Source organism: Hemitrygon akajei, chromosome 6, assembly GCF_048418815.1.
Source record: "Hemitrygon akajei chromosome 6, sHemAka1.3, whole genome shotgun sequence".
Classification (NCBI taxonomy): Eukaryota; Metazoa; Chordata; class Chondrichthyes; order Myliobatiformes; family Dasyatidae; genus Hemitrygon; species Hemitrygon akajei.
Window position 1 is genome coordinate 20,847,023 of NC_133129.1, and position 26,107 is coordinate 20,873,129.

Consider the following 26,107-nt stretch of genomic DNA (forward strand, 5'->3'; position numbering starts at 1 on the left):
TAGTTAATGAAAACAACACATTTCACTGCATGTTTTGATGTACAAGTGATAAATAAATCAGAATCTCAGTTGAAATTGAGAGAGGAATTGCATTTCAGCTGGACCAAGTTTTCTATTGGTCCTTAAAAAGATTTAAGGATTAGTAAAATATAATAATCTACTTTAATCTCAAATTTTCTCTGCCCATTGTAGCCACTGTCAGCCAAGGAGGCGAATGGTCCAATTTTATTTTATAATGTATCTTGGTCAAAAATGGGAAGTGCTTTGATCAATAGCACTCATGTGCATGGAACAGATGTACAAATTCATCTAGACCAAGCTGGCTACGTTATCACTATTGAGGCTCAGAACGAGGCAGGAACATCGTTGTCTTCTGTGATCAAAATCCCTCCACAGCAAGATGGTGAGTGTTAAACTCCCAAGTCTGATCTGTGGGTTTATCTGCTCCTCTTCAATCAAGTGCTCTCTGAATTCGACTGATTTGAGGAAAGCAGCATCCATCATCAGGGACCCCCACCATCCAGACCATATGCTGTTCTTGCTGTCATGGACAGGAGAACCAAGTCCACACCACCAAGTTCAGGAACAGTTATTACCCCTGTAACACTTGCTTTGCCTAGTGGCATGATCACGGGGTGATAATCCCCTGCCCGACCAAACCTTAGCACTCTTGTTTGGGTGGATGCTGTGTGTGATGTCCCCTGTGTAGCATCAGTACCCCGAAATAACCAGCAGTGCACGATGTGCAGTTAAACGATTAAGATTTTATATTTGACTATGGGGTTAGTAGAGAAACAAAATATAAAATAAAAAGGCACCAATAATCTCCTTAGACAGTCCAGTGCACAAATCGTTGGAGCTCACGGATTTTTCTCTTCACTCATCTTCCTTTGATCATCGCCGACTCTGGGTTCCTGCCCCGAGCCCAGGGCCCAGAGGGTCTCGCCACCCACCGTCTCCTCAAACTGTGTCTTCTCTCTTCATCCTCCTTGCGCCTTCTCCCCGAAGCCTGCACAAACTAACAGCTTTCACACTGACATAAAGAATAACATCTCTTCCATTGGTGAACACTGAATTTCAAAGCCCCATTATCAGTTATAACCCAAACATGCTGCTACACAGAGAACCCACTACCTCAGCAGTTAACATTACAGAGAAGCCATTTTATTATAAGCCTTAGCAAGTAACATGAAAGAAGAAGCCCTTGCATCCTTAACCATCAGGCTCTTGAACCAGAGGGGATAACTTCACACACCCCATCTCTGAACTGTTTCCACAACCTATGAACTCAATTTTAAGGACTCTAAAACTTGTGCTCTTGATATTCGATTGTTTGTTTATTATTTTTTGTGTGTTTGCATGGTTTGTTGTCTTTTGCACATTGGTTGACAGTCTCTGTCGTATGTGGTTTCTCATTGATTGGATTGTTTCTTTCTATTTATAAGGCCATAAGACATAGCAGAATTAGACCATTCAGCCCATTGAGTCTGCTTTGCCATTGCATCATGGCTGATCCCAGATCCCACTCACACCATACAGCTACTTTCTCGCCATTACCTTTGATGCCCTGAGTGATTAGGACACTATCAATTTTTGCTTTAAATATACCGATGGTCTTGGCCTCCACAGCTGTCTGTGGCAGAGTATTCCATTGATTCATTACTCTGGCTAAAAAAAATTCCTCCTTATCTCTGATGTAAAGTGTTTCCCCTCAATTTTGAGGCTGTGCCTGTAGCTTTGGACATTCCCACCATAGGAAACATCCTCTCCACATCCACCTTATCTAGTCCTTTCAACATTCAGTAAGTTTTAATGAGATCCCCTCACATTCTTCTAAATTCCAGTGAGTACAGGCCCAAAGCTGCCAAACACTCCTCATATATTAACCCCTTCATTCCCAGAATCATCCTCACAAACCTCCTCTGGACTCTCTCATATAACCATATAACAATTACAGTACGGAAACAGGCCATCTCGGCCTTTCTAGTCCGTGCCAACGCTTACTCTCACCTAGTCCCACTGGCCCGCACTCAGCCCATAACCCTCCATTCCTTTCTTGTCCATATACCTATCCAATTTTACTTTAAATGACAATACCGAACCTGCCTCTACCACTTCTACTGGAAGCTCATTCCACACAGCTACCACTCTCTGAGTAAAGAAATTCCCCCTTGTGTTACCTTTAAACTTTTGCCCCCTAACTCTCAAATCATGTCCTCTTGTTTGAATCTCCCCTACTCTCAATGGAAAAATCCTACCCATGTCAACTCGATCTATCCCCCTCATAATTTTAAATGCCTCTATCAAGTCCCCCCTCAACCTTCTACGTTCCAAAGAATAAAGACCTAACTTGTTCAACCTTTCCCTGTAACTTAGGTGCTGAAACCCAGGTAACATGCTAGTAAATCTTCTCTGTACTCTCTCTATTTTGTTGACATCTTTCCTATAATTTGGTGACCAGAACTGTACACAATACTCCAAATTCGGCCTTACCAATGCCTTGTACAATTTTAACATTACATCCCAACTCCTATACTCAATGCTCTGATTTATAAAGGCCAGCATACCAAAAGCTTTCTTCACCACCCTATCCACATGAGATTCCACCTTCAGGGAACTATGCACCATTATTCCTAGATCACTCTGTTCTACTGCATTTTTCAGTGCCCTACCATTTACGATGTATGTCCTATTTGGATTATTCCTACCAAAATGTAGCACCTCACACTATCAGCATTAAACTCCATCTGCCATCGTTCAGCCCACTCTTCTAACTAGCCTAAATGACAATGACAACACATTATTTCTTAGATATGGGGTCCAAAACTGTTGACTACTGTATTATAAAGCCTCAGCATTATCTTCTTGCTTTTATATTCTATTCCCCTTGAAATAAATGCCAACATTGCATTTGCTGTCTTTACCACAGACTCAACCTTTTACCAAAATGCATTATTGTACATTTCACAACACTGTATTCCATCTGCCAATTTTTTGCCCATTCTTCCAATTTGTCTAAATCCATCTGTAATCCTTATAGTGAATGTCAGGAAGGAAATGAATCTCAGGGTTGTACTCCATATGGTGACATATACAGTATGTACTTTGATAATAAATTTGATATTTATATTTACCTCCATTTCTTTCTAGATGAAAGTATGACCTTTGAGAAAACTGCTGGTTTTAGGGATGGATTCAGTGTGACTTGGCCCAAGCTCCAGGCTGAGAACTGTGGCTATACTGTACAGTGGTGTGAGTCCTTGAGCTTTCCTGTGTGTAAGGTGGATTGGCGTAAATTTCCTTCAAATACAACAGGTGCCACTATAAAATCAGGTATGTTTTTCATACTGATGAGTGATTTAGTTTGTGTGTGTGTGATTGCTGTCTTGTTTTTGCCCGCTCTCAGTACCCCGTTGAAGAGTAATAGAAGGCAGCCCTAATGCCACCGAGAGCAATTGAGTACTCCCACTCCACAATCCACTTCCATATCCCCAAAACTTCTTTGTGCTCCCTATAGAACATTACATTGAATCAGCCTCCACATTGATTGATTGTCTGTCTTTGGGTAGTTCTTCACTGATCCTTTTGTTTCTTTGTTTTTCTGAAAGAAAATGAATCTCAGTGTAGGATATGTTAACATAGATGTTGCCATTAATTTACTTTGATCTACCTCACTGTGTGCAGTCCAGACCTGAATCACTCACTGTGTTTAAATAGTCATCTCGCTTTTGGTTATTGTACTGATCGCCTTCATTTTGAGTCTGTTAGTACTTGATTCCTTTCATCAGAGGAAGCAGATTCTCTCCATCTGCTCTGATTTTATGTTTCATGTTTTTAATACCTCTCAGATCAATGTTCCTCAGCTCACCCACTCGTCAATAGACCCTCCTGGTCTAAGCATGTCACCACCATGGCCGAGAAAGCTTACCAGCCTCTACTTCCTCAGGAGGCTAAAGAAATACAGCATGCCCCCTTTTGACCTTTGCCAGTTTTTAACGATGCACCACAGAAAGCATCCAATCCCAATGCGTCACAGCTTGGTACAGCAACTGCTGTGCCCAAGACCACAAGAAACTGCAGAGAGTTGTGAACACAGCTCAGCACATCACAGAAACCAGCCTCCTGTCCATGGATTTTGTCTACAGTTATCATTGCCTCAGTAAAGCAGCCAACATACTCAAAGACCCCTCCCAGCCTTGACATTTTCTCTTCTTCCTCCTCTCATCAGGCAAAAGATACAAAAGCCTGAAAGCATGTACCATTTCTATCCCACTGTTCTCAGAGTATTGAACAATCTCCTAGTATAAGATGGACTCTTGACCATCTACCTCGTCTACCTCATAATACCCTTGCACCTTATTGTCAGCCTGCACTGCACTTTCTCAGTAACTGGAACACTTTACTATATTCTGTTATTGTTTTCCCATGTGCTACCTCAATGCACCGTGTAATGAAATGACCTGCAAATTAGTTTTTCACTGTACCTCAGTATGTGTGACAATAATAAACCAATTTACCATCGTGCAGAAGGAATCATTCAGATAGATCTCTCATGTACCTTCTCCAAAGCCTTATCTGTCTAGTGTTTTGCCTAGAAATAGGCATAGCACTATTTTACAATCATTACAAGTTCCTTGCACTTGTACTCTATGCCTCCATTCAAAGAGAAAAATATTAGATTAAAGATTAGCTTTATTTGTCACATGTACATCGAAACATACAGTGAAATGTGTCATTTACGTCAATGACCACCACAGTCTGAGGTGGGTCCAATTACAGTGTTTAACAAATAGTTAGACAAGTATATGGATATGAAAGGTTTAGAGGAACATGGGCCTAGCTAGAAGTTAAAATTGTCTACTATTAGAACCCTTTTATTTTTGCAGCTAGCACTGATCTCTAATTCACACTATTGGGGCCTCATCAGTGACTTTCTCAAATGCAATATAATGTCCTTGCTTGTGCCCTCAGTGCTCTAACTGAAAGCCATCATACTAAATGTATTTTTCACCACCCTGTCTAATGGTGACACCGCTTTCAATGAACTATTCAGATTCAGTTTATTGTCATTTAGAAAACACAAATGCAATGCAGTTAAAAAATGAGACAACGTTCCTCCAGAATGATATCACAAAAACATATGACAAAACAGACTACACCAGAAAATTCACATAACGTTTGGCAATCCCCAATCCAGAGTCCGGAGAGGCTGCTGTGTATTAATATCGCACTACCGTCTTAGCGCGTTTTCCGGAAAGGAGCTCCAAATCCACCAGACAAAACAAGACCAAAAACTAAAGCTACAAGACCTGCACAAAACCACATAGTTATACAGTTACAACAGTGCAAACAATAGCATAATTGATTTTAAAAAAACCAGACCATTGGCACAGTAAAAATAGTCCAAAGATGTTAAAAGACTATAAGTTCAAAAGAAATCACCACATAGTTTCCACAAGTCCTCAGGGTCCTGATTGACTCGTCATCCCATGCCAGCGGCAGAAGGGAATCCCCCGCTATGGACTTCCATGGCGCCGCCCGACTCAGCCTCGCAGACACAGCACACAATGAAAGCTCTGTCGAACCCAGACTCGCAGACGCAGCACACAGTGAAAGCGACCTGACCGCAGCGGACTCTGAGTCCGTCGAACCTCCGACCATCCCCTCTGGCACAGCTTCTCCGAGCACCATCCTCTGCCGAGCGTATTAAGACGCCCCCGCCAACGGCCATTGGCAACTGTGCACTTGTACTCCCAAGTCCCTCTTTTCCATTACGTTCCCTAGTACCCATTTGATTTGATTTTCCAAAATGCATCATCTCACATCGGCCTAAACCACAATCCATTTGCCACTTCTCAATACCCCCTTTCTACGATAACTTTCTTCACTTTCAACAACACCTGTTTCTGTGTCCTCCATAAACTTACTGATCAAGCCTTGTGCATTCAGAAGTTGCATTTCAAATGCAACTGTCTTTGTGCTTATCACTGACTGGATCTGTAATTGTGTTTTAAACAGAAGCCTTCCAATCTGGTGTGCAGTACACACTTGAGGTGTACGAGTGCAGGGAAGATGGGGATCACGTTCTGAAGAAGCTGCTTGGGTACACACGTGAACTGGGTAAGGAGAGCAACCACAGGACATCAATGTTCGATACCTCCCAAGTGTTGACAAGTAACCAACTGCTGTTTAAAGGCATTGGTGCCAGCTCTGCTTATCTAATAAATTTACTAGTTTTAGTTGGGACTTAGGGAATAGAATCATAGTCATAGAGCAATTCAGCAGGCTCTTCAGCCAATTTAATCCATGCCAAACTAATCTGCCTACTCCCATCACACTCTCACCACCCTCTGAGTGAAGAAATTCCTCCTCAGGTTCCCCTTAAACCGTCCACCTTTCACTCAACCCATGATCTCTAGTTGTAAGCATAGAAATATAGAAAACCTACAGCACAGTACAGGCCCTTCAGCCCACAAAGCTGTGCCAAACATGCCCTTACCTTAGACCTACCTAGGCTTACCCATATCCTTCTATTTTTCTAAGCTCCATGTATCCATCCAGGGATTTCTTAAAAGCCCTTTTCGTTTCCGCCTCCACCACTGCTGCCGGCAGCCCATTCCATGCACTCACCACTCTCTGCAAAGAAAAACTTGCCCCTAACATCTCCTCTGTACCTACTTCCAAGCACCTTAAAACTGTGCCCTCTTGTGCTAGCCATTTCAGCCCTGGGGAAAAAGCCTCTGACTATCCAAACGATCAGTGCCTCCCATTACCATGTACACCTCTATCAGGTCACCTCCCATCCTCTGTTGCTCCAAGGAGAAAAGGCCAAGTTCACTCAACCTATTCTCATAAGGCATGCTCCCCAATCCAGGCAACATCCTTGTAAATCTCCTCTGCACCCTTTCTATGGTTTCCATGTCCTTCCAAGTCAAGTCACTTTTATTGTCATTTCAACCATAACTGCTGGTACAGTACATAGTAAAAATGAGACAGCGTTTTTCAGGATCATGGTGTTACATGACATAGTACAAAAAACTAGACTGAACTACGTTAAAAAACAACATGGAGAAAGCTACACTAGTCTACATACCTACACAGGACTGCGTAAAGTGCACAAAAACAGTGCAGGAATTACAATAAATAATAAACAGGACAACAGGGCAAGGTGTCAGTCCAGGCTCTGGGTATTGAGGAGTCTGATAGCTTAGGGGAAGAAACTGTTACATAGTCTGGTTGTGAGAGCCCGAATGCTTTGGAGCCTTTTTCCAGACGGCAGGAGGGAGAAGAGATTGTATGAAGGGTGCATGGGGTCCTTCATAATGCTGTTTCCTTTGCGGATGCAAAGGAGTAGTGTAGTGAGGTGACCAGAACTGAACACAGTTCTCCAAGTGGGGTCTGACCAGGGTCCTATATAGCTGCAACATTACCTCTTAAACTCAATCTCACGATTGATGAAGGCCAATGCACTGTATGCCTTGCTAACCACAGAGTCAACCTGCGCAGCAGCTTTGAGTGTCTTATGGACTTGGACCCCAAGATCCTTCTGATCCTCCACACTGCCATGAGTCTTGCCGTTAATGATATATTCTGCCATCATATTTGACCTACTAAAATGAACCTCTACGCACTTATCTAGGTTAAACTCCATCTGCTACTTCTCAGCACAGTTTTGCATCCTATCAATGAACCGCTGTAACCTCTGACAGCCCTTCACACTATCCACAGCACCCCCAACCTTTGTGTCATTAGCAAATTTACTAACCCATCCCTCCACTTCCTCATCCAGGTCATTTATAAAAATCACAAAGAGTAAGGGTCTCAGAACAGATCCCTGAGGTACATCACTGGTCTCCAGCCTCCATGCAGAATATGACCCATCTCTTTGCCTTCTGTGGGCAAGCCAGTTCTGGATCCACAAAGCAATGTCCCCTTGGATCCCATGCCTCCTTACTTTCTCAATAAACCTTGCACGGGGTACCTTATCAAATGCCTTGCTAAAATCCATATACACTACATCTATGGCTCTACCTTCAATTTGTTTAGTCACATCCTCAAAAAATTCAAACAGACTCATAAGGCACGACCTGCCTTTGACAAAGCCATGTTGACTATTCCCAATCATATTATGCCTCTCCAAATGTTCATAAATCCTGCCTCTCAGGAACTTTTCCATCAATTTACCAACCATTGAAGTACGTCTCACTGGACTGTAATTTCCTGGGCTACCACTACTCCCTTTCTCGAATAAGGGAACAACTTTGTAACCCTCCAGTCCTCCGGAACCTCTCCCATCCTCATTGATGATGCAGAGATCATCGCCAGTGGCTCAGCAATCTCCTCCCGTGCTTCCCACTGTAGCCTGGGGTACATCCTGTCCGTTCCTGGTGACTTATCCTACTTGATGCTTCCCAAAAACTCCAGCACATCCTCTTCCTTAATATCTACATGCTCAAGCTTTTCAGTCTGCTACAAGTCATCACTACAATCACCAAGATCCTTTTCTGTAGTGAATACTAAAGTATTCATTAAGTACCTCTGCCATCTCCTCCAGTTCCATACACACTTTTCCTTTGTCAATACCTGATTGGTCCTATTCTCTAATGTCTTATCCTCTTGCTCTTCACATATTTGATGGATGCCTTGGGATTTTCCTTAATCCTGTCCACCAAGGCCTTCTCATGGCCCCTTCTGGCTTTCCTAATTTCATTCTTAAACTCCTTCCTGTTAGCCTTATAATCTTCTAGATCTCTATCATTACCTAGTTTTTTGAACCTTTCGTAAGCTCTTTCCTTGTTGACTAAATTTACAACAGCCTTTGTACACCATGGTTCCTGTACCCTACCATCCTTTCCCTGTCTCATTGGAATGTATCTACGCAGAACCCCACGCAAATATCCCCTGAACATTTGCCACATTTCTTCTGTACCTTTCCCTGAGAACATCTGTTTCCAATTTATGCTTCCATGTTCCTGCCTGATAGGCTCATAGTTCCCCTTACTCCAAGTAAACGTTTCCCGAACTTGTCTGTTCCTATCACTCTCCAATGCTATTGTAAAGGAGATAGAATTGTGATCACTATCTCCAAAATGTAGTCTCACCTAACCTTAATGGGGAAAAGCCTGCTTGTTTTTAACCCTACTTATACCTCATAGTTCGTTAAAACGCTAATAAATCTCCCCTCATTCTCCTATGCTCCAGAGAATAAAGTCCTAATCTATTGAACTGTTCCCTATAACTCAGCTCCTCAAATACTGGCAACCTCTTGTAAAATTTCTCTGTACTCTTTTCAATCATATTTACATCTTTCCTCTCGGTAGGTGACCAAAACTGGACACAATACTCCAAATTAGGTCTCACCAATGTCTTATCCAATTTCAACAAAACATCCCATCTCCTGTACTCAATTTATTTACGAATCTGGCAGTGATTCTGGTGAGAAATAGATATAACAGTTTACAGTTCAGGAAAATTGATGAAAGCCTAAACCAAAAAAATACCGAAGATATAAAATAATTATCTCTGAGTCATGGAATTGACAGGTTGATCTTATTGATGCAATGAATTATTGACCAGGATACTCTGTGTCTCACAGATTAGTTAAAACAGCTTCATTATTAACTTTGTGGCACTGTTGATAAAATTACTGTCTCTCAGTACCAGATACCTGGTCCAATTCTGATCTAGGATGCTGTTTGTGTGCGAGTGCATCCTCCAAATGTTCATTTTCATTGTAACATTCAAGTTGATTGTCGATACCTGCAAATTCTTTGTCTTCCTAACGTGTTGAAGTAGTGAAATCATTTCATTTTCATTCCTGGCTGTTTCTGGCTCCAAGCCTGAATGCTTGAAACCACGGTGAGTACGACTCAAGGACAAAGAATGGAATTTGTGTTTGGGCCAGAGGAAGTGAGTGAGATTCTGGATGTACTGTTTTATGTTCACCATGCCAGTGGGTTCTGAAATGTAATAGGGAGCTAAGTGCCATTTTCACCCATTGTCTTTTAACCATTGTGTTGAGAAAAAAATGTGTAGACTGATTAAACTGATCACTGTTCTGACTGGAGCTGTTGTAAAATCACTAATCTTTTTATGTTCCTTAGCCCCGGCTGAAGCTCCAAAAGTGATGATCAACAAAACCACTGGAGATTCAGTGCAGATCAAGTGGAAAAGTATTCCTTTGGAGAAGCAACGTGGGTTCATTGAGGGGTTCAAGATTTATTACAGTAAATTCCGCAATAACTCAACAACAAACAAGCCAGCAAATATGGGTAAATGTACAAGAACTGATCTTGAAAGGTTTCTCTCACATTTTCCATGTGGAGCCACATGGTGCTATTTGTCCAGATTGTACATCTCACACATTCGAGGCAGCAGTGACCACATGCCATATGACCATATGGTTTGAATTCTGTTGCTCTGGTGTTTTGAAAGCAGTCAATCTGGCAGTTCGGCTGCACATGAAACTGAATCATAGTCATAGAACACAACAGCACAGAAACAGGCCCTTTGACCCATCTAGTCCATGCCAAACTGTATACATATTGAACCTTTCAACCTATGACCTCTATTTCTAGTCTCCCAGTGTAGAATTGTGGAATTATACAGCATATAATCATAATTTGGTTTATTATCACCAGTATGTGACGTGAAATTTGTAACTTAGCAGCAACAGTTCAATGCAATACATAATATAGAAGAGAAAAATATAATAATACTAAATAAGTAAATCAATTACAGTGCACATATATTGAATAGATTAAAAAAACGTGCAAAATAACAGAAATACTGTATATTTTAAAAAGTGAGGTAGTGTTCAAGGATTCAATAACCATTTACGAATCGGATGGCAGAGGGGAAGAAGCTGTTCCTGAATCGCTGAGTGTGTGCCTTTAGGCTTCTGTACCTCCTACCTGACAGTAACAGTGCAAAAAGGCCAAGCCTTGGGTGCTGGAGATCCTTAATAATGAACGCTGCCTTTCTGAGACACCGCTCCCTGTAGATGTCCTGGGTACTTGTGTTGGCTAGTACTGTACAAATTAGGGTAGTACTCTAGATGGAGCTGACTAGATTTACAACCGACTGCAGCTTCTTTTGGTCCTGTGCAGTAGCCCCCCACCCCCCATACCAGACAGTGATGAAGCCTGTCAGAATGCTCTCCATGGTGCATCTATAGAAGTTTTTGAGTGTATTTGTTGACATGCCAAATCTCTTCAAACTCCTAATGAAGTATAGCTACTGTCTTGCTTTCTTTATAACTGCATCGATATGTTGGGAACAGGTTAGATCCTCAGATCTTGACACCCAGGAACTTGAAACTGCTCACTCTCTTCACTTCTGATCTCTCTATGGTGATTGGTATGTGTTCCCTCATCTTACCCTTCCTGAAGTCCACAATAAGCTCTTTTGTCTTACTGACGTTGAATGCCAGGTTGTTGCAGCGGTACCATTCCACTAGTTGGCATATCTCACTCCTGTACGCCCTCTCGTCACCACCTGAGATTCTACCAACAGTGGCTGTATCATCAGTAAATTTATAGATGGCATTTGAGCTATGCATAGCCACACAGTCATGGGTATAGAGAGTAGATCAGTGGGCTAAGCACACACCCCTGAGGAGTGCCAGTGTTGATCGTCAGCGAGGAGGAGATGTTATCACCAATCTGCACAGATTGTGGTCTTCCGGTTAGGAAGTCGAGGATCCATTGGCAGAGTGAGGTACAGAGGCCCAGGTTCTGCAACTTCTCAATCAGGATTGTGGGAATGATGGTATTAAATGCTGAGCTATAGTCGATGAACAGCATCCTGAAATAAGTGTCTGTGTTGTCCAGGTGGTCTAAAGCTGTGTGGAGAGCCATTAAGATTGCATCTGTCGTTGACCTATTGTGGTGATAGGCAAATTATAATGGGTCCAGGTCCTTGCTGAGGCAGGAGTTCAGCCTAGTCATAACCAACCTCTCAAACCTCTGCTGATGTGAGTGCTACTGGGCGATAGTCATTAAGTCAGCCCGCATTATTCTTCTTAGGCACTGGTATAATTTTTGCCTTTTTGAAGCAAGTGGGAACTTCTGTCCGTAGTAGTGAGAGGTTGAAAATGTCCTTGAATGCTCCCGCTAGTTGGTTGGCACAGGTTTTCAAAGCCTTACCAGGTACTCCATCGGGACCTTCAGCCTTGCAAGTGTTCACTCTCTTTAAAGATAGCCTAATATCGACCTCTGAGACAGAGATCACAGGGTCATCAGGTGCAGCAGGGATCTTCACAGCTGTAGCTGTGTTCTTCCTTTCAAAGTGGGCATAGAAGGTGTTGAGTTCATCTGGTAGCGAAGCATTGCTGCCATTCATAAAAAGGCGTTTCGGCCCACCATGTATGTGCTAACCATCATGCCTTTTCTATATCAGTCCCAGTATGCCCTGCTCATTCAAGTACCTACCCAGATGCCCTTTAAATGTTGTTACTGTTCCTGCTTCCACCACTACCTCTGGCAGCTCATTCCAGGTACCAGCTACACAGTGTGAAACACTTGCCCCTCCCTCTCACCTTAAATCTCTGCCCTCTACCATGGGCGATCTACCCTCTCAGTGTGATACTAGTCTAACCAGTTTAGTTCAGTGCCAGCAAGTTTGTAGGGGAAGTGGGCAACTTAAATTTAATCAACAGGGAAAATAAACGTTAGGTTTAGGAAGCTGAAATTGGACAGATCCTTGAGGTATTTTTTAAAGGAAGCAGGAGAGCACCTTGAGAGAACATCGAATCAGGAGTCTTTAAACTTTTGAGTGCAGAGGAGATTTACTTGAATGTTGCCTGGACTTAAGGGACTGAAGTGTGGAACAAAGTTGAACGGAGTTTGGGGTAACAAGTAGTGTAAGCTATTACAGAGCCAGTGACCTGGGTTTAATTCCGCCACTGTCTGGAAGGAGTTTGTATGTCCTCCCTGTGACTGTGTGGGTTTCCTCCCATATTGCAAAGACATACAGATTTTATTTTAAAATAAAGCTTAGCTTTATTTGTACATCGAAACATAGTGAGATGTGTTATTAGTGTCAATGACCAACACAGTCCGAGGATGTGCTGGGGGCAGCCCACAACTGTCGCCACGCTTCTATTGCCAGTGTAGCACACCCAAAAGTTACTAACCCATACGTCTTTTAAACATGGTAGGCAACCAGAACTCCCAGTCATGGGGAGAACATTCAAATTGTTGTCAGGAATTAGACTTGTGTTGCTGATGCTGTAAAGCATTCCGATAACTGCTACATAAATGGGCACATTGAGTGGCATGGACTCGTTGGCTGCAAAGGCCTGTTACCATGATTTATCTAGAAATAAATACAAAATAAAACCAGATTCAGTAGCCAACTTTGAAAGGGAAGTGGGTGGATGAATCTTCAGATCAATGGGAAAATGGGATAACTGGAAAACTCTCTCAGAAGAGTTGGTTTATCAGTCTGCTGCGCTCCAGGCCCAGCGGTCTGACCTTATGTTTCTGTCACTGCCACAGGCAATGAGTCGGCTAATGTCATCCTTCACCCTGACAAGCGGGCGTTCAAGATTTTAGGCCTTGAACCAGGAATCACATACAACATTGGAGTTAGAGCATTTACCAAAGGAGGGGACGGTCCCAGCGATGCAGTCTCCGTGACCACGCCGAACAGCCGTAAGTCCACAGGAAACAGTCAAGGTTTGGCAGCCTGCTAGAGCTGTGTTGTTGGGTCCAATGTTTCTTTGATGTAATTTGTGCTTCTTTGTGGATCATTAAGGAGCTTTGAACCTGCTCTACCATCAGTAACATAGGAACAGAATTAGGCCATTCAAGTGTGCTCCATCATTCCATTATGGCTGATTTAATTTCCCCCTCAACTCCATTCTCCTACCTCCTCCCCATAATCTTTGAGGCACTGAAGGCCCATCAGCCTCTGCTTTAAGTATACCCATGGCCACAGAGCACAACAATAGGTTTTCCGGATCTGACATCTCCAACCCAAAGTCAATGGGAAGGGGATGAAAATTTATTTATTTAACAGCTCATCACGATGTTTGAATTTTGCAGACATTAAATTACTTCTGTTGAAGGCAGCCTTCTTGTCATTTTGCTCTACACTGATATTTTCTAATTGGGGTTGTTTACCAATGGAAGACAATATTGTGCATTTGTAAATGCCACACCCGAAACAGAAATATAATATTGGTTGCACAGAATTCTAGTTCTTTGGCATTTCTTAATGCACGATTGTATATATATCCAGTCCTAGAGGATACAGCTAAATGCAAAGATAAAATTACTTTTTTTTTGCTTAATGTTTTCTGTCTGGGAAACCAGCAGTCCCACTGTCATTGGCCATATCAAATCTGAAGAGACAGTGTGGACCCGGCCTTTATTCATTAGATAAAAACCCAATAAAATGCACTCATTAGCCATTTTTTTCGGTACCTCCTATACCTAATAAAGTGGCTGCTGAGTATGTATGTTCACTGTGGAAGACACTAGCAGTATGCCTGTTGTAGTGTGTGAAGGAAGAGAAGTGGGTGCAGTTACTGTTACAAGAGAGAAGATGCTCAAAAAACTGAAAGACCTAAAGGTACATAAATCACCCGGAGCAGATGAACTGCACCCTAGGGTTCTGAGAGAGGTTAGATCATGGTAACAGGCATTAGAGATTGTGGTGGCATTAGAAATATCTTTCAAAAATCATTGGACTTTGGCATGGTGCCAGAGGACTGGAAAATTGCAAATATTACTCCATTCTTTTAAAAAGGGGGAAGGCAGCAGAAAGGAAATTATAGACCAGTTAGTCTGACCCAGTGGTTGGGAAGATGTTAGAGTCAGAGGTGATGGAGTACTTGATGACACAGGACAAGATAGTAGAAAATCAGCATGGTTTCCTTCATGGAAAACCCTGCCTGATGAATTCTGTTGGAATTCTTTGAGATTACAAGTAGGATAGATAAAGGGGATGCAGTGGATGCTGTATATTTGGACTTTCAAAAGGCCTTTTACAAGGTGCTACACATGAGGCTGCTTACCAAGTTAAGAGCCCATGGTATTAACATGGTTAAGAACATTGGCTGATTGGTAGGAGGCAGTGGGTGGGAATAAAAGGATCCTTTTCTGGTTGGCTCCCAGTGACTAGTGGTGTTCCACAGGAGGCGGTGTTGGGACCACTTCTTTTTATACTGTATATCAATGATTTAGATGATGGAATAACTTTGCAGATGATACAAAGATTGGTGGAGGGGCAGGTAGTGTTGAGGAAACAGGTGGGATGCAGAAGGACTTATAAAGATTAGGAGAATGGGCAATAAAGTGGCAAATGAAATACAGTGTTGGAAAATGCATGGTCATACACTTTTGTAGTTGAAATAAATGTGTGGAATATTTTCTAAATGGGGAGAAAATCCAGCAATCTGAGATGCAGATGGCCTTGGGAGTCCTTGTGCAGAACACCCTGAGGGTTAACTTGCAGGTTGAGTCAGGAAGGCAAATGCCATGTTAGCATTAATTTCTAGAGGTCTAGAATACAAGAGCAAAGATGTGATGCTGAGGCTTTATAAGGTACTTACTGGTGAGGCCTCACCTGAGTATTGAGAACAGTTTTGGGCCCCTCGTCTTAGAAAAGATGTGCTGGCATTGGAGAGGGTCCAGAGGATGTTCACAAGGATGATTCCAGGAATGAAAGGGTTATCATACAAGGAATGTTTAATGGCTCTGGGTCTGTACTTGCTGGAAATCAGAAGGATGAGGGGTGATCTCATTGAAACCTTTTGAATGTTGAAAGGCCTAGACAGAGTAGATGTGGAAAGGTTATTTCTCATGGTGGGAGAGTCTAGGACAAGAGCCTCAGGATAGAGGGATGCCCTTTCAAAACAGAGATGCAGAAAAATTTCTTTAGCCAGAGGGTGGTGAATTTGTGGAATTTATTGCCACATGCAGCTGTGGAGGACAGGTCGTTGGGTGTATTTAAGGCTGAGATTGATAGATTCTTGATTGGACATGGCATCAAAGGTTACGGGGAGAAGGCCGGGAACTGAGGTTGAGGAGGAGATAGAAAAAAAGGATCAGCCATGGTTGAATGGTGGAGCAGACTCGATGGGCCAGATGGCCTAATTCTGCTCCTATGTCTTATGTTCTGCTACTGTAGCCCACCCACTTCAAGGGTCAACATACGTGCTCAGAGATGCTCTTCTGCACAGCAATGTTGTAACGCATGGTTATTTGAGTTACTGTCGTCTTCCTGTCAGCTTGAACCAGTCTGGCCATTCTCTTTTGACCACTCTCATTAATAGTTTTTTTTCACCTACAGAACGGCTGTTCACTGAATGTTCTTATGATTCTCACACCATTCTCTTAAACTCTGGAGACTGTTGTGCATGAAAATCCCAGAATATCAGCTGTTTCTTAGATACTCAAATCACCCTGCCTGGCACCACTTAGAAAATTTCTTCTCCATTCTGATGTTTGGTGTGAGCAGCAACTGAATCTCTTGCAAACAAGAGAAAATCTGCAGATGCTTAAAGTCCAAGCGACACACACAAAATGCTGGAGGAACTCAGCAGGCCAGGCAGCATCTATGGAAAAGAGTACAGTTGACGTTTTGGGCCGAGACCCGAAGGAGGATCTTGACCCAAAACACAGACTGTACGTTTTTCTATTGATGCTGCCAGCATTTTATGTGTGTTGACTAAATCTCTAACCATGTCTGCATGCCTTTATGCATTGAGTTGCTGCCACATGGTTGGCTGATTCGATATTTGCATTGACGAGCAGGTGTGTCTAATAAAGTGGTCATTGAAAGTATACAAAGCAACACACAAAAATACTGGAGGAACTCTGCAATTCAGGCTGCAGCTATAGAAATGAATAAATAGTAAATGTTTCGGGCTGAAACCCTTCTTCAGAACAGCCTGAAACGTTGACTGTTTATTCCTTTCCATAGATGCTGTCTGACCTGCTGAATTCCTCCAGCATTTTGTGTTGGCTGCTCTGGATTTCCACACAGACCTCTGATTGAAATCAACAGGCTAAACTCAGTGAAGATGTATGCTGAGAGTTAACTTTATCATGAGGCAGGAGCTTTGAAATGAGACGTTTCTTTGCCCAGCATGGTTAACTGTGGTGTTCTCTACCACACAGGATGTGGAGGGCACATTGCTAGTTATGTTTAAGTAGGAGCAGGATGGATCTCTAGAAACAGGAAGGGGTATGGATAGGACATGAGCTGGAGGATCAGACGCGGTCATACTGAATAGCCTATTCTTGCTTTTGTTCATCTACTGCTCCACATAAGTTTTGCAGTTTTGGGCACATTATCTAAGAAAAGATGTGCTATCATTGGATAGGGCCATTGGAGGTTCACAAGAATGATCCCAGGTTTGAATGTATTAACATCTGAAGAGCATTTCATGGCTCTGGTCTTGTAATTGCTAGAGTTGAGAAGAATGGGTGGGTAGTGGATGAAGCCCATCCTATAGTGAGTGAGTCTAGGACCAGAGGGCACAGCCTCAGAATAGAGGGATGTCCCTTTGGAATAGAGTTGAGGAGGAATATCTTCAGCCAGAGGCTGGCAGATCTATGGAGTTCATTGTCATAGACGGCCATGGAGGCTAAAAGTGTTATGGTGCTGAGTAGTTCCTTTCCTACAGGAACATGCAGTAATCATATTTGCTATTGATATATCTTCTTTTTCTTTCACTGTCAGCTATCGCCTTGATCCTTGGGATCATCTTGCCACTGATCGGATTTATAGTGCTTGTAGTTGTCCTCAGTATCTTCTGTTACCAAAAGCAAGAATGGTAAGTTCTTTTGTGATTCACTTCCTGAAGTGACTGTTATTTTAATGACACACTCCTCCTGTCTCCTCCTAATGAGTGCCAAATATTTAAGTCTGAGCTGCTCCTCTTTCCTGCATTTACAGGCATCTATTTTCACTGTTGTGGCACTTGATTCAGCCCGTGTACAGCACAGAAACAGGCCCATTGACCCTTGCCAATCAAGATGGTAGACTAGGTGCAGTCTACCATCACTGCAGAACTGCAGGACAAAGCAGCAGGCAGGAAAAAAAATCATTGCAAAGTCTGCCTTTTCCAAAAGCTCCGTTCTGGAAAGCACTATAGGGCTATTAAAACAGAAACTTCACACCATCTTAAAAGTTTCTTCCCCAAATCAGTTAATCTTACCAACCATTCTAGTTCACCTCCCCCACCCACTATTACCCACAGCACTGTTAACACTTTAAATTACTTCTTATAATGCTCTTTACATTGTAAGTACATGCTGGTATTTATGAATATTTTATTCCCCATCTATTCTTCATTTCATTTTTAGTTTTTATTGATATATAATCTTCTACAGCTATAAAATGATCCAAAACTTCAACAAGTTGATATCTATCCTTTAAGCTGCAACTTGTTTTTATATTACTCTTTATAATTGTTGAATGAGGTTTTTGCATGTTGCACTACCACACCACAGCAAATTCCTAATACATGTAAAGGTTGTTGTTGAGTGGCTTGCTGACCGGGCTTGTTAGCTTGCAGACGTTTCGTTACCCAGCTAGACAGCATCAATGCAACTTCCAGTGAAATGTTGGTAATCTACATTGTTTGTCTTTTATGTGCCCTGTGATTAAACAATTATCATCAATCGTAGATTACATAATTGGTAACCAATAGAAATGGCACACACATGCGCACACGTACACCACCTCTCTCCCCCCCCCCCCCCCCCCCACAGGACACATAAAAGACGAACAATGTAGATTATCAACATTTCATTCGAAGTTGCACTGATGACATTGCTAGCTGGTAATGAAACATCTGCCAGCTTGGTGAGCCACTCAACAATATCCTCAACCTGAGCTACAAATCTTTTACAGCACCTTAATCATGTAAATGTGTATGGTGAATAGTTGTTCCTTGGTCCATGGTTCTTGTTGATCTGTTTGGGAGTAGCACACAATGTTGGTATGATGGAATCGAACCGATGCTGTGTTCTGATGAAGTGTCTAGGTCCAAATCGTTGACACTCCAGCCTGACTTGCTGAGTTTCTCCAGCATTTTGTGTGTTACTCTGGATTTCTAGCAGCTGCTGAGGAGGGCTAAGGCACTGGTGACCCTTGTTTCCATCCAAGGGGTCACTGTGGACATGGTGGAGGATTACAAATACCTGGGGATACAAATGGGACAATAAACTGGACTGGTCAAAGAACACTGAGGCTGTCTACAAGAAGGGTCAGAGCCGTCTCTATTTCCTGAGGAGACTGAGGTCCTTTAACATCTGCCAGACGATGCTGAGGATGTTCTACGAGTCTGTGGTGGCCAGTGCTATCATGTTTGCTGTTGTGTGCTGGGGCAGCAGGCTGAGGGTAGCAGACACCAACAGAATCAACAAACTCATTCGTAAGGCCAGTGATGTTGTGGGGGTGGAACTGGACTCTCTGTCGGTGGTGTCTGAAAAGAGGATGCTGTCCAAGTTGCATGCCATCTTGGACAATGACTCCCATCCACTCCATAATGTACTGGTTAGGCACAGGAGTACATTCAGCCAGAGACTCACTCATTCCACCGAGATGTAACACTGAGCGTCATAGGAAGTCATTTCTACCTGTGGCCATCAAACTTTACAACTCCTCCCTCAGAGTGTCAGACACCCTGAGCCAATAGGCTGGTCCTGGACTTTTTTCCACCTGGCATGATTAACATATTATTTAATTATTTACAGTTTTATATTGCCATATTTCTTCACTATTCTTGGATGGTGCGGCTGTAACGAAACCCAATTTCCCTCAGGATCAATAAAGTATGTCTGTCTGTCTGAATCTCTTGCGTCTGTGCCACTGATTCCTGCCTCCTTAACATCTTTTCCAGGATCAAAGACACAATTTATCCTGATATTCCTGATCCAATGAACAGCAAAGTTATCCGGAATGGAAGCTTTCTTCAGGTACTGTGCTGTAGAGCATAGAAGGAATATTTTACTCCGTGTATTACCCCCCCCCCCCCATCTTCTTATTCTGGCACCTGCCCCTTTCTTTTCCAGTCCTGATGAAGAGTCTCAGGCTGAATATCAGTCGTTTATTCCCCTCCATTGACGCTGCCTGATCAACTGAGTTCCTCCAGCATTTTGTACATGTGTTGCCTTGTACACAGTGAATATGTACAAGCATGTAACTGAAGATAGAACAGTATAGACCCTGGTTGTACCAAATGCACTCTTAAGATCAATCCCTACCCTTCTCCATTTTTCTATCACCCATGTGCCTACCTAAGGTTGTCCTAAATATCCCTGATGTTTCTGCCTCTGTAACTACCCCAGCAGCATGTTCCATGCACTCATCTGTATAATACAAAAACTTAGTTCTGACATCTTCCCCCACCGCTGTACTTTCCTCGAATCACCTTACAGTGATGCTCCCTTGTATTATGGAAAAATGTTTTGAGTGAGCGTGTGTACACACACATGCATGGGGAGAATATATTTGTGCTTGTTAGCATTAAGAATGCATACTTGCAAAAGGTGCAAGATCCTTTATCTGAAGATTTGTTCATGTTACACAATTATTTGTTCATTAACTTTTGTATTTAATCAGGCAATGGTTTATCAACAGAGTGGCATTTTAATGTAGATAAAAATATAGATAAAGAGCTTTGTCACATGTACATTAAAACATCTAACATTTGGTGAAATGTTTTGTTTACGTCAATGACCAACACAATCTGAGGATGTGCTGGGGGCAGCCCACAAATGTTGCCATGCTTCTGTTGCCAACATAGCATGCCCACAGCTTACTAACCTGTACATCTGATCTGCACTAGAATCCACCTTCAATTCCAGAGGAAGCTCATTTGGCTACGGGGAGAACGTACAAACTCCTTGCAGACAGCGGCAGGAATTTAATGCAAATTGCTAATTGTCCTAACCCCAATGCAAGTGCGAATGATAAACTGATTTACCAATAGCTCAGTAAGGGTGGATAACAGAGGCTAAAACAGACACTAGCTGATAAACACTCACATCCAAAGTGGAAAACATCCTCTGATTATTTTTCCTCCTTTTTCTTTCTAGGGAGTCAATTTATGCAAAACCCTGGAGCCGAAAGACTGCACACCCAATGAAGTGCAGGTTGTTGAAAGCAAACCAATCAAAGCAGAGGATAATAACTGCCTCAAGAGAGAACAGGCTGAGGTCATATTGGAGGATAACTCTGAAAATGAGAGTCAGGAACAAGGCGTCCTGTCATACCAGCAAAGTAGCACATCGATGGAGCTGTCAGGGGAGCCAAATCCAGCATTTGAAGCGGCAGCCCCATTGGTGCATTGCGTTTACCCCAGTGTAGTAATGTACACCAGTATACAGGGCCCCACCCCGGCCCAACAGGAGACAGAAGGGGCGGATCAGATGGAGGATGATACGGAGGTCATCGTCAAGTCGGGCTATCAGCCCCAGATCCATTTAGCCACCAATCCTGCACTGCACAGGCAGCAGCCTGACCTAACGCTTCATGTCAATGGCTATCAGCCACAGATGCATAACAAATCCCGGATCCTCGATACCGGAGATTTGCCACCACCGGAACCTGAATCTGTCGGCAGCCCGACCTCCATCAATTCCCAAGCTTTCTTGATTCCAGAGAATATGTTGGGGGATGAACTGAAACCTAATGGCAAAATGTGGTCTCTTCCCTTCTTCCATTCCTGAATGTCTTCAAGCTCCTACAGTACCTCTGACCTCAGCTGGGGGAGGACTGGGGGGCGAGATGGGAAGAGAGCCCCAGCTTTAAACTCACTGTTAATCTTTGCTCAGTGGGAATCTCCTCCGTCCCTCAGCAGTATAGAGTGAGAAAGCCCACATTATGGCTGTTTTCCAAGGTTCCCATGGGCCTGATGTAGATGGAGGAAAAAGCTCTTAGTGAGTCTCTAAACATAACCGGACTGAAGTCAAGGCTCTCTAAATTCTGTTAGTCGTGTGGGTTAAATGACGTGCTCCTTTTCCATTTTAGACACAAGTGACTGCAGATGCTGGAACCTGGAATAAACACCAGAGACTCATCCATCTCCCTGACAGAGTTCCTCCAGTCTGTTGCTACTGTTCCAATGTTCTGTTCAATGCTATTAGATTGTAATCATATTTCTATATAACCTTTAGAGGAGATATGCAAAGTGGTTTTGCCTGTGGAATGCAGCATTCTGAGGAATTGTTCTGATTTATTTAGAGATACAGCATGGAACAGGCCCTTTGAGCTATGCCAACAACTGATTTAGCCCTAGCCCAATCACAAGATAATCTACAAGGGGGGAAGCCACGCATTTCATGGGGTGATGTACAAACTCCTTACAGACGATGCTGGGATTGAACTCCAAACTCCAACGTCCTGAGCTATAATAGCGTTGCACTAACAGTTATGCTGCATTGGTAATCCAAATGGTGTGTTTCCATTCACCTGTGGGAGGTGTGAGTTTGTCAGTGGGAATTTGGAGGCCATTTGGAATTATAACACAGCAGGTTTCCTGCAATATTACAGCTCTGATCACCCCATGAAGTGCTAGCCAGCTTCAGTAGCTGAATTGACCTAAACCTTGCGACTCAACATTCACAACCTGCATTTCCATGGAGCCCCAAGTCACATCCAAAGGCAGCAGAAACCTCACACCCTCCGGGAAGGGAACTCACCCTTGATTGTATAAATATTCTGGCTTGCAGCTAATTGTATTTTTCTACTTCAGTGGGGATTGGAGGTTCTGAACAGAATTGTTCTGCCGACTGAGCCGATATGCAATCACCATGGTCCTGCTTTTGTTCTATTTATCAAAAGCTATGTGCTTCATAGTCGAGGCTTTGCTTCAGAGTGCAGTAAGATGATGTAAAGATAATCTGTGGCAAACTTAAATATCCTCTGCCTATGGTGACCATAAGCAACTGTTTCAAACTCAAAAGGAGGCTGTGATCAATGGAATTGTTCACTCTGCACTTATGATGTGTGACTTCCCTCTGGAAAAGTGGGAGGTGAACTTGACTACCGTTCATGCATTTGCTGACACCTCTGAGATACCAGATGCAAGAGCAGTGCTGTGTAACTGGGTAAAGTATTCACAACTCCGGAGAATGGGATCTATCATTACTGTGATGTACGTCTGGAGTTGGTACCGATGTTTGCTGTAAATATTTAATGTCAGCTTGATTATTCAGCTATCTTATAAATCACTGAATATAGTACTGCATATACTTAGATTTCCAATCAAAAATAACCATTTGCCTTTTCTACAGTGTCTGTAGCAGCTGGGTCTATAGTGCATGGTGAATGTAGACAGTGTGGAGAGTTATAGCTCTACTGAGTCTGTTGCAAGCAAAGACGAGGCTTCTCTAGCAGAGGGCCAGAAGAGCTCAGCATTTGTTTATTTTTGTTGCATGTTAGTCATAGAACACTATAGCAGAGACAGGCCCTTTAGCCCATCTAGTCTGTTAGAAATATTATTCTGTCTAGTCCCATCAACCCATAACCTGATCATACCCCTCCCCCAAAATCCATGTACTTATCCAAACTTCTCTTAAATGTTGCAATCACTTCCACTTCCTCTTGACAGCTCGTCCACTCTCACCACCCCGAGTGACAAAGTTCCTCCGATGTTCCCCTTAAACATTTCACCTTTAGTTATAGATTTTCCGAACCTGTACCCGTATCAAATCACCCCTCATTTCCTAACTGATTCACCTTTTCCTTTAACTCAGGTCCAATAGGTGTTTGGTATTGAGGGCAGATAAAAGTTAGTTTTTGATGCTCACTCATCAGCTTAGTAGATGCCCATGAGATCCATGAAAAATTCTGTCCAAAACTGGCCAGAGGTAGAAAGGAATGTACACAATGAGCAGTGTGAAATTGAATGGTGGTCACATCATGATTTAGACATGATTAGGTGAGCAGTGGACTATTAACAGATGGGCAGATTGGAATGCAGTCAGGGAAGTGGTCAGCAAATAGGTAAAGAAATACACCAATGTGGTGTAGAGAGGTGGCTTTCAGTGCAGAGTAAATGGTCAGAACATTTTCCCTTGGTAGCTGTATGAAACAAGAGTTTTGTCAACAACCTAAGGATGTACTAGAGGGCGGCCTGCAAGAATCACCACACATTTCAGTCCTATAATGTTCACCAGAACAAGAGATCTGAGGAGTTGGTTTTTATTCCAGGGAAGATGGTTAATATTCGGAATGTGAATCTGATTCAGTGCTACATGTAGAATGTGGGCAAATACAATGAGGTCAAATGGCCAAAGGGCATGTTTCTGTATATTCTCAAAGTTCACAGGAGATGTAGACGAAATCATTAACTGGTTAATATGAAAGGTTTACTTGTTTGAGAACAGGAGGGCAAGGTTGGAGCTGGTTCTGAATTGAGGTCAAAACAGTGGGAAGGATGTGATGACACAATATTAAGGATAGATGCTGGGAAGATTTACTGTAGAGCTGCTCACCTTGGAACAGAAGTACAGGCATTTGCATAGTGCACAGGATTACAACAGATTTACAAGAAGCTGTTCTCATTGTGGATGACTCGAGTACCAAGCCACTTGTATATGTCTAAATTGCTCCTTATGGTTGGTAAATTGGATTTTCACACTGATAGTAAATATACACAAGGCTGCACTGTTGCATCATCTGTCCACAAACTCAAGGATGTTCCTGTTAGTGAAGAGCTTTGGAATTGTAACTAGTTTGAATTTTTTTCCAGAAATGAGCTACAAACTTACACCAAGCTCCCTACTGCTGTTGCAGTGAGCATTAAACTTTGCTGTTTTACATGAGCTGGTATGGAGCTGCAATTTGCTTATTATTGTCTAACTCTGAATTTACTTTTTAATAGACCCAAAGGAAGTCAACTCAGAATTTGCTCCAAGATTGGGAATTTCCCTGCACTAGACATTCTGAGCTATCTGGGGAGGAAAGACCTTCAAAATGTGTTTTTTGTTTGTGACACTGATTTCATTACTAAACTTCAATCTCTGCAATAGCTGTTTGAAGTAGTTTGTCCAGTTAATGTGAAACCCACTATTTTTGTTACTTTCCTGTTGAGTTGAGGAAGAAAAATTGTACAGCATTTACTTGATGACTTAACCATTTTACACAGGGAATTTTTTTTTTACCCACACTAAGATAGACCTTTCAGTTAGGTGGTACTGATCTGGAAGTCGTATGTAATTAAATATTACTATCAGGAATTTAATCAAATAGCTTTGTTTTAAAATAGATTTTATGTAGCACATTAATAAATCAGTTATTTTTTTACAAATGGAAAAAATACAGGAGACCTCAGGAGTCTAGAGTAATCTGGCAAATACTGCCAGTTTGACCAGTTCCAAACAGATGTACCTAGGATGAAAATGTTATTCTATAATTCTACTATGTATAATATATTCAGAAGCAGTTAGCCTGTTGTATGAAGGCAAAGTACCAGGTTAGTGAATATCTACTCTGCTGCTATTGCTCAGTCTAATAATATCCGGGATGGGGGGAGAGACTGACAAACTTAGCACCTTTAATCTCTGTGTAAACCAAGACTTGTATTTCTTCCCTCTCCTGAATACGCAGCCTTGGGGACAGATCAATAAGCTTTTTGTACCTCAAATGGACGGACTGTTTGAGGCCCCTGGACATTAGTTGCGGGGTATTTCGTCTTGAACTTATTACACTACAACTTAGGCTTAAACTCAAATAATGTAACACTTACCTGTAACTGCTGGAATTTCCTTTAAATAAAAGGTTTTAATTATTGCCAATGATATGTATTCAGTGTGTTTAATGCCACAGCCATTGTAAGTATAATTTAGAAAGCTGGACTTCTCATTCTGTGATAGTAATCGGTCTAAAAGTCCTTATAGATTGTCATATCACAACATGAAGATTGCAGTCTGATTGAGGAGGAGCACTGTTTTGAATGGCAGAGGGCAGGTTGGTTACTCCTTTCAGTAGTTCTTATTGAATGACCTAACAAAACAATGACACAGTTTCTGGGATTTGTGGGAGTTCACTGTGCAGGCATTGTCCACATTCTCTGACAAATGAAGTGTAATGGAAAGTATTATGAACAAGCTATATAAATATTATACACCAACCTTTATCA

General features: G+C 42.4%; 1 protein-coding gene across 3 annotated transcripts in view; it reads left to right on the top strand.

The window, feature by feature from the left end:
• Positions 1-25,763, top strand: part of lifra (LIF receptor subunit alpha a) — a 198,688-nt gene extending 172,925 nt beyond the window's left edge. For all 3 annotated transcript variants that reach the window (XM_073047970.1, XM_073047972.1, XM_073047971.1), the window contains 8 exons: positions 193-403; positions 3,151-3,333; positions 6,019-6,120; positions 10,104-10,271; positions 13,500-13,655; positions 17,695-17,788; positions 19,862-19,937; positions 21,060-25,763. In XM_073047970.1, coding sequence (XP_072904071.1) covers positions 193-403; positions 3,151-3,333; positions 6,019-6,120; positions 10,104-10,271; positions 13,500-13,655; positions 17,695-17,788; positions 19,862-19,937; positions 21,060-21,692 — 1,623 coding nt within the window. In that variant the 3' untranslated portion in view covers positions 21,693-25,763. The remainder of the gene's footprint in view (positions 1-192; positions 404-3,150; positions 3,334-6,018; positions 6,121-10,103; positions 10,272-13,499; positions 13,656-17,694; positions 17,789-19,861; positions 19,938-21,059) is intronic.
• The last annotated feature ends 344 nt before the right edge of the window (positions 25,764-26,107 follow it).